Here is a 10,000-nt window from a genome sequence, read left to right on the forward strand (position 1 = left end):
TAGTAGGTAGAATAGCTGTAGTAGGTGTAGATGTGTAGTAGATAGAATAGCTGTAGTAGTTGTAGATGTGTAGTAGATAGAATAGCTGTAGTAGGTGTAGATGTGTAGTAGATAGAATAGCTGTAGTAGGTGTAGATGTGTAGTAGATAGAATAGCTGTAGTAGGTATAGATGTGTAGTAGATAGAATAGCTGTAGTAGTTGTAGATGTGTAGTAGATAGAATAGCTGTAGTAGGTGTAGATGTGTAGTAGATAGAATAGCAGTAGTAGGTATAGTAGGTGTAGCCGTCTGACCTCCAGTTGTTTGAGGTTGTCCAGGTCCAGAGAGCTCTCAGAACCAGCTGCTTCCATCATGTTGAGATTATGAAGTCCCTGTTTACCACCTCCTGAGAATACATTCACAGTCAGACAGACAGACAGACAGACAGACAGACAGACAGTCACACAGACAGACAGACAGACAGACAGACAGACAGACAGACAGACAGACAGACAGACAGACAGACAGACAGAGGCTGAGGTCACGGGATACACAGAGATAAGCCTCATATTATTGTCTAGTCATCGCCATGGTTACTCACTGTGCATCATGCGGTAACCGAAAAAGGCAGCAACGATGATGACAGCCAGCACGGAGACGATAGCCAAGGAGATGACTATGGTCTCTTCACACTGCAACTGGTGGTCTGCAACAGGACATAAACAACCTGTTAGTCTCTGTCTCTAACCCTTGACCTCTAACCTAGTAGTATTCTGGTGGTCTACAGCAGGACATAAACAACCTGTTAGTCTCTGTCTCTAACCCTTGACCTCTAACCTAGTAGTATTCTGGTGGTCTACAGCAGGACATAAACAACCTGTTAGTCTCTGTCTCTAACCCTTGACCTCTAACCTAGTAGTATTCTGGTGGTCTGTAACAGGACATAAACAACCTGTTAGTCTCTGTCTCTAACCCTTGACCTCTAACCTAGTAGTATTCTGGTGGTCTACAGCAGGACATAAACAACCTGTTAGTCTCTGTCTCTAACCCTTGACCTCTAACCTAGTAGTATTCTGGTGGTCTACAGCAGGACATAAACAACCTGTTAGTCTCTGTCTCTAACCCTTGACCTCTAACCTAGTAGTATTCTGGTGGTCTGTAACAGGACATAAACAACCTGTTAGTCTCTGTCTCTAACCCTTGACCTCTAACCTAGTAGTATTCTGGTGGTCTACAGCAGGACATAAACAACCTGTTAGTCTCTGTCTCTAACCCTTGACCTCTAACCTCTAACCTAGTAGTATTCTGGTGGTCTGCAACAGGACATAAACAACCTGTTAGTCTCTGTCTCTAACCCTTGACCTCTAACCTAGTAGTATTCTGGTGGTCTACAGCAGGACATAAACAACCTGTTAGTCTCTGTCTCTAACCCTTGACCTCTAACCTAGTAGTATTCTGGTGGTCTGCAACAGGACATAAACAACCTGTTAGTCTCTGTCTCTAACCCTTGACCTCTAACCTAGTAGTATTCTGGTGGTCTACAACAGGACATAAACAACCTGTTAGTCTCTGTCTCTAACCCTTGACCTCTAACCTCTAACCTAGTAGTATTCTGGTGGTCTACAACAGGACATAAACAACCTGTTAGTCTCTGTCTCTAACCCTTGACCTTTAACCTAGTAGTATTCTGGTGGTCTGCAACAGGACATAAACAACCTGTTAGTCTCTGTCTCTAACCCTTGACCTCTAACCTCTAACCTAGTAGTATTCTGGTGGTCTACAACAGGACATAAACAACCTGTTAGTCTCTGTCTCTAACCCTTGACCTCTAACCTCTAACCTAGTAGTATTCTGGTGGTCTACAACAGGACATAAACAACCTGTTAGTCTCTGTCTCTAACCCTTGACCTCTAACCTAGTAGTATTCTGGTGGTCTGCAACAGGACATAAACAACCTGTTAGTCTCTGTCTCTAACCCTTGACCTCTAACCTAGTAGTATTCTGGTGGTCTGCAACAGGACATAAACAACCTGTTAGTCTCTGTCTCTAACCCTTGACCTCTAACCTAGTAGTATTCTGGTGGTCTACAGCAGGACATAAACAACCTGTTAGTCTCTGTCTCTAACCCTTGACCTCTAACCTCTAACCTAGTCACAAGAATATCTTGCGACCCCGCCCCCCTTAAAACGATACATTTTTACAACAACAAATAACCTTCAATTAATTACATTTTCATCTCTTATCAAAATGAAAAGAAACCAACAAATACACTTACTCAATAAAATGTTGTTTTTCCAGTCATCTTTCTCCAAAACGTTTGTATATTGTCCCATAGAATAATCTGTACTTTAAATTTTATTGCTCCAATAAAATCACTATTTGTCCGACCCCACTGCAGTAACCCTGACCAAAGGAGATGGTTGGCTACAGCAGTGTTTCTACCCCAACAGCACACATTTTATTATAGCCCCGAACAAGCACACCTTGTTCAACTCATGGAGGGCTTGATGATTAGTTGACAAGTTGAATCAGGTTATAATAAAACGTGTGCTGTTGGGCCCGGGGGTACTGGAGTACGGGAGTTGGGCCCGGGGGTACTGGAGGACGGGAGTTGGGCCCGTGGGTACTGGAGGACGGGAGTTGGGCCCGGGGGTACTGGAGGACGGGAGTTGGGGCCGGGGGTACTGGAGGACGGGAGTTGGGCCCGGGGGTACTGGAGGACGGGAGTTGGGCCCGTGGGTACTGGAGGACGGGAGTTGGGCCCGGGGGTACTGGAGGACGGGAGTTGGGGCCGGGGGTACTGGAGGACGGGAGTTGGGCCCGGGGGTACTGGAGGACGGGAGTTGGGGCCGGGGATACTGGAGGACGGGAGTTGGGCCCGGGGGTACTGGAGGACGGGAGTTGGGCCCGGGGGTACTGGAGGACGGGAGTTGGGCCCGTGGGTACTGGAGGACGGGAGTTGGGCCCGGGGGTACTGGAGGACGGGAGTTGGGCCCGGGGGTACTGGAGGACGGGAGTTGGGCCCGGGGGTACTGGAGGACGGGAGTTGGGCCCGGGGGTACTGGAGGACGGGAGTTGGGCCCGTGGGTACTGGAGGACGGGAGTTGGGCCCGGGGGTACTGGAGGACGGGAGTTGGGCCCGGGGGTACTGGAGGACGGGAGTTGGGCCCGGGGGTACTGGAGGACGGGAGTTGGGCCCGGGGGTACTGGAGGACGGGAGTTGGGCCCGGGGGTACTGGAGGACGGGAGTTGGGCCCGGGGGTACTGGAGGACGGGAGTTGGGCCCGGGGGTACTGGAGGACGGGAGTTGGGCCCGGGGGTACTGGAGGTCGGGAGTTGAGAACCACTGGTCTACAGCATGACGTTAGGAGTTGGGAACCACTGGTCTACAGCATGACGTTAGGAGTTGGGAACCACTGGTCTACAGCATGACGTTAGGAGTTGGGAACCACTGGTCTACAGCATGACGTTAGGAGTTGGGAACCACTGGTCTACAGCATGACGTTAGGAGTTGGGAACCACTGGTCTACAGCATGACGTTAGGAGTTGGGAACCACTGGTCTACAGCATGACGTTAGGAGTTGGGAACCACTGGTCTACAGCATGACGTTAGGAGTTGGGAACCACTGGTCTACAGCATGACGTTAGGAGTTGGGAACCACTGGTCTACAGCATGACGTTAGGAGTTGGGAACCACTGGTCTACAGCATGACGTTAGGAGTTGGGAACCACTGGTCTACAGCATGACGTTAGGAGTTGGGAACCACTGGTCTACAGCATGACGTTAGGAGTTGGGAACCACTGGTCTACAGCATGACGTTAGGAGTTGGGAACCACTGGTCTACAGCATGACGTTAGGAGTTGGGAACCACTGGTCTACAGCATGACGTTAGGAGTTGGGAACCACTGGTCTACAGCATGACGTTAGGAGTTGGGAACCACTGGTCTACAGCATGACGTTAGGAGTTGGGAACCACTGGTCTACAGCATGACGTTAGGAGTTGGGAACCACTGGTCTACAGCATGACGTTAGGAGTTGGGAACCACTGGTCTACAGCATGACGTTAGGAGTTGGGAACCACTGGTCTACAGCATGACGTTAGGAGTTGGGAACCACTGGTCTACAGCATGACGTTAGGAGTTGGGAACCACTGGTCTACAGCATGACGTTAGGAGTTGGGAACCACTGGTCTACAGCATGACGTTAGGAGTTGGGAACCACTGGTCTACAGCATGACGTTAGGAGTTGGGAACCACTGGTCTACAGCATGACGTTAGGAGTTGGGAACCACTGGTCTACAGCATGACGTTAGGAGTTGGGAACCACTGGTCTACAGCATGACGTTAGGAGTTGGGAACCACTGGTCTACAGCATGACGTTAGGAGTTGGGAACCACTGGTCTACAGCATGACGTTAGGAGTTGGGAACCACTGGTCTACAGCATGACGTTAGGAGTTGGGAACCACTGGTCTACAGCATGACGTTAGGAGTTGGGAACCACTGGTCTACAGCATGACGTTAGGAGTTGGGAACCACTGGTCTACAGCATGACGTTAGGAGTTGGGAACCACTGGTCTACAGCATGACGTTAGGAGTTGGGAACCACTGGTCTACAGCATGACGTTAGGAGTTGGGAACCACTGGTCTACAGCATGACGTTAGGAGTTGGGAACCACTGGTCTACAGCATGACGTTAGGAGTTGGGAACCACTGGTCTACAGCATGACGTTAGGAGTTGGGAACCACTGGTCTACAGCATGACGTTAGGAGTTGGGAACCACTGGTCTACAGCATGACGTTAGGAGTTGGGAACCACTGGTCTACAGCATGACGTTAGGAGTTGGGAACCACTGGTCTACAGCATGACGTTAGGAGTTGGGAACCACTGGTCTACAGCATGACGTTAGGAGTTGGGAACCACTGGTCTACAGCATGACGTTAGGAGTTGGGAACCACTGGTCTACAGCATGACGTTAGGAGTTGGGAACCACTGGTCTACAGCATGACGTTAGGAGTTGGGAACCACTGGTCTACAGCATGACGTTAGGAGTTGGGAACCACTGGTCTACAGCATGACGTTAGGAGTTGGGAACCACTGGTCTACAGCATGACGTTAGGAGTTGGGAACCACTGGTCTACAGCATGACGTTAGGAGTTGGGAACCACTGGTCTACAGCATGACGTTAGGAGTTGGGAACCACTGGTCTACAGCATGACGTTAGGAGTTGGGAACCACTGGTCTACAGCATGACGTTAGGAGTTGGGAACCACTGGTCTACAGCATGACGTTAGGAGTTGGGAACCACTGGTCTACAGCATGACGTTAGGAGTTGGGAACCACTGGTCTACAGCATGACGTTAGGAGTTGGGAACCACTGGTCTACAGCATGACGTTAGGAGTTGGGAACCACTGGTCTACAGCATGACGTTAGGAGTTGGGAACCACTGGTCTACAGCATGACGTTAGGAGTTGGGAACCACTGGTCTACAGCATGACGTTAGGAGTTGGGAACCACTGGTCTACAGCATGACGTTAGGAGTTGGGAACCACTGGTCTACAGCATGACGTTAGGAGTTGGGAACCACTGGTCTACAGCATGACGTTAGGAGTTGGGAACCACTGGTCTACAGCATGACGTTAGGAGTTGGGAACCACTGGTCTACAGCATGACGTTAGGAGTTGGGAACCACTGGTCTACAGCATGACGTTAGGAGTTGGGAACCACTGGTCTACAGCATGACGTTAGGAGTTGGGAACCACTGGTCTACAGCATGACGTTAGGAGTTGGGAACCACTGGTCTACAGCATGACGTTAGGAGTTGGGAACCACTGGTCTACAGCATGACGTTAGGAGTTGGGAACCACTGGTCTACAGCATGACGTTAGGAGTTGGGAACCACTGGTCTACAGCATGACGTTAGGAGTTGGGAACCACTGGTCTACAGCATGACGTTAGGAGTTGGGAACCACTGGTCTACAGCATGACGTTAGGAGTTGGGAACCACTGGTCTACAGCATGACGTTAGGAGTTGGGAACCACTGGTCTACAGCATGACGTTAGGAGTTGGGAACCACTGGTCTACAGCATGACGTTAGGAGTTGGGAACCACTGGTCTACAGCATGACGTTAGGAGTTGGGAACCACTGGTCTACAGCATGACGTTAGGAGTTGGGAACCACTGGTCTACAGCATGACGTTAGGAGTTGGGAACCACTGGTCTACAGCATGACGTTAGGAGTTGGGAACCACTGGTCTACAGCATGACGTTAGGAGTTGGGAACCACTGGTCTACAGCATGACGTTAGGAGTTGGGAACCACTGGTCTACAGCATGACGTTAGGAGTTGGGAACCACTGGTCTACAGCATGACGTTAGGAGTTGGGAACCACTGGTCTACAGCATGACGTTAGGAGTTGGGAACCACTGGTCTACAGCATGACGTTAGGAGTTGGGAACCACTGGTCTACAGCATGACGTTAGGAGTTGGGAACCACTGGTCTACAGCATGACGTTAGGAGTTGGGAACCACTGGTCTACAGCATGACGTTAGGAGTTGGGAACCACTGGTCTACAGCATGACGTTAGGAGTTGGGAACCACTGGTCTACAGCATGACGTTAGGAGTTGGGAACCACTGGTCTACAGCATGACGTTAGGAGTTGGGAACCACTGGTCTACAGCATGACGTTAGGAGTTGGGAACCACTGGTCTACAGCATGACGTTAGGAGTTGGGAACCACTGGTCTACAGCATGACGTTAGGAGTTGGGAACCACTGGTCTACAGCATGACGTTAGGAGTTGGGAACCACTGGTCTACAGCATGACGTTAGGAGTTGGGAACCACTGGTCTACAGCATGACGTTAGGAGTTGGGAACCACTGGTCTACAGCATGACGTTAGGAGTTGGGAACCACTGGTCTACAGCATGACGTTAGGAGTTGGGAACCACTGGTCTACAGCATGACGTTAGGAGTTGGGAACCACTGGTCTACAGCATGACGTTAGGAGTTGGGAACCACTGGTCTACAGCATGACGTTAGGAGTTGGGAACCACTGGTCTACAGCATGACGTTAGGAGTTGGGAACCACTGGTCTACAGCATGACGTTAGGAGTTGGGAACCACTGGTCTACAGCATGACGTTAGGAGTTGGGAACCACTGGTCTACAGCATGACGTTAGGAGTTGGGAACCACTGGTCTACAGCATGACGTTAGGAGTTGGGAACCACTGGTCTACAGCATGACGTTAGGAGTTGGGAACCACTGGTCTACAGCATGACGTTAGGAGTTGGGAACCACTGGTCTACAGCATGACGTTAGGAGTTGGGAACCACTGGTCTACAGCATGACGTTAGGAGTTGGGAACCACTGGTCTACAGCATGACGTTAGGAGTTGGGAACCACTGGTCTACAGCATGACGTTAGGAGTTGGGAACCACTGGTCTACAGCATGACGTTAGGAGTTGGGAACCACTGGTCTACAGCATGACGTTAGGAGTTGGGAACCACTGGTCTACAGCATGACGTTAGGAGTTGGGAACCACTGGTCTACAGCATGACGTTAGGAGTTGGGAACCACTGGTCTACAGCATGACGTTAGGAGTTGGGAACCACTGGTCTACAGCATGACGTTAGGAGTTGGGAACCACTGGTCTACAGCATGACGTTAGGAGTTGGGAACCACTGGTCTACAGCATGACGTTAGGAGTTGGGAACCACTGGTCTACAGCATGACGTTAGGAGTTGGGAACCACTGGTCTACAGCATGACGTTAGGAGTTGGGAACCACTGGTCTACAGCATGACGTTAGGAGTTGGGAACCACTGGTCTACAGCATGACGTTAGGAGTTGGGAACCACTGGTCTACAGCATGACGTTAGGAGTTGGGAACCACTGGTCTACAGCATGACGTTAGGAGTTGGGAACCACTGGTCTACAGCATGACGTTAGGAGTTGGGAACCACTGGTCTACAGCATGACGTTAGGAGTTGGGAACCACTGGTCTACAGCATGACGTTAGGAGTTGGGAACCACTGGTCTACAGCATGACGTTAGGAGTTGGGAACCACTGGTCTACAGCATGACGTTAGGAGTTGGGAACCACTGGTCTACAGCATGACGTTAGGAGTTGGGAACCACTGGTCTACAGCATGACGTTAGGAGTTGGGAACCACTGGTCTACAGCATGACGTTAGGAGTTGGGAACCACTGGTCTACAGCATGACGTTAGGAGTTGGGAACCACTGGTCTACAGCATGACGTTAGGAGTTGGGAACCACTGGTCTACAGCATGACGTTAGGAGTTGGGAACCACTGGTCTACAGCATGACGTTAGGAGTTGGGAACCACTGGTCTACAGCATGACGTTAGGAGTTGGGAACCACTGGTCTACAGCATGACGTTAGGAGTTGGGAACCACTGGTCTACAGCATGACGTTAGGAGTTGGGAACCACTGGTCTACAGCATGACGTTAGGAGTTGGGAACCACTGGTCTACAGCATGACGTTAGGAGTTGGGAACCACTGGTCTACAGCATGACGTTAGGAGTTGGGAACCACTGGTCTACAGCATGACGTTAGGAGTTGGGAACCACTGGTCTACAGCATGACGTTAGGAGTTGGGAACCACTGGTCTACAGCATGACGTTAGGAGTTGGGAACCACTGGTCTACAGCATGACGTTAGGAGTTGGGAACCACTGGTCTACAGCATGACGTTAGGAGTTGGGAACCACTGGTCTACAGCATGACGTTAGGAGTTGGGAACCACTGGTCTACAGCATGACGTTAGGAGTTGGGAACCACTGGTCTACAGCATGACGTTAGGAGTTGGGAACCACTGGTCTACAGCATGACGTTAGGAGTTGGGAACCACTGGTCTACAGCATGACGTTAGGAGTTGGGAACCACTGGTCTACAGCATGACGTTAGGAGTTGGGAACCACTGGTCTACAGCATGACGTTAGGAGTTGGGAACCACTGGTCTACAGCATGACGTTAGGAGTTGGGAACCACTGGTCTACAGCATGACGTTAGGAGTTGGGAACCACTGGTCTACAGCATGACGTTAGGAGTTGGGAACCACTGGTCTACAGCATGACGTTAGGAGTTGGGAACCACTGGTCTACAGCATGACGTTAGGAGTTGGGAACCACTGGTCTACAGCATGACGTTAGGAGTTGGGAACCACTGGTCTACAGCATGACGTTAGGAGTTGGGAACCACTGGTCTACAGCATGACGTTAGGAGTTGGGAACCACTGGTCTACAGCATGACGTTAGGAGTTGGGAACCACTGGTCTACAGCATGACGTTAGGAGTTGGGAACCACTGGTCTACAGCATGACGTTAGGAGTTGGGAACCACTGGTCTACAGCATGACGTTAGGAGTTGGGAACCACTGGTCTACAGCATGACGTTAGGAGTTGGGAACCACTGGTCTACAGCATGACGTTAGGAGTTGGGAACCACTGGTCTACAGCATGACGTTAGGAGTTGGGAACCACTGGTCTACAGCATGACGTTAGGAGTTGGGAACCACTGGTCTACAGCATGACGTTAGGAGTTGGGAACCACTGGTCTACAGCATGACGTTAGGAGTTGGGAACCACTGGTCTACAGCATGACGTTAGGAGTTGGGAACCACTGGTCTACAGCATGACGTTAGGAGTTGGGAACCACTGGTCTACAGCATGACGTTAGGAGTTGGGAACCACTGGTCTACAGCATGACGTTAGGAGTTGGGAACCACTGGTCTACAGCATGACGTTAGGAGTTGGGAACCACTGGTCTACAGCATGACGTTAGGAGTTGGGAACCACTGGTCTACAGCATGACGTTAGGAGTTGGGAACCACTGGTCTACAGCATGACGTTAGGAGTTGGGAACCACTGGTCTACAGCATGACGTTAGGAGTTGGGAACCACTGGTCTACAGCATGACGTTAGGAGTTGGGAACCACTGGTCTACAGCATGACGTTAGGAGTTGGGAACCACTGGTCTACAGCATGACGTTAGGAG

At 50.8% G+C, this 10,000-nt stretch overlaps 1 protein-coding gene across 1 annotated transcript in view; it reads right to left on the bottom strand.

The window, feature by feature from the left end:
- Positions 1-293: 293 nt before the first annotated feature.
- LOC311115053 (bone morphogenetic protein receptor type-2-like) overlaps positions 294-10,000 on the bottom strand; it is a gene marked incomplete at its 3' end in the record, with an annotated part of 36,481 nt that continues 26,774 nt past the window's right edge. Inside the window, exons 3-4 of the mRNA XM_084190266.1 lie at positions 581-685; positions 294-385 (exon numbers count right to left, since the gene is read on the bottom strand). Coding sequence (XP_084046392.1) covers positions 294-385; positions 581-685 — 197 coding nt within the window. The remainder of the gene's footprint in view (positions 386-580; positions 686-10,000) is intronic.

This window comes from Coregonus lavaretus (assembly GCF_964263955.1).
Source record: "Coregonus lavaretus genome assembly, contig: HAP1_SCAFFOLD_4082, whole genome shotgun sequence".
In the NCBI taxonomy this organism is placed as follows: domain Eukaryota; kingdom Metazoa; phylum Chordata; class Actinopteri; order Salmoniformes; family Salmonidae; genus Coregonus; species Coregonus lavaretus.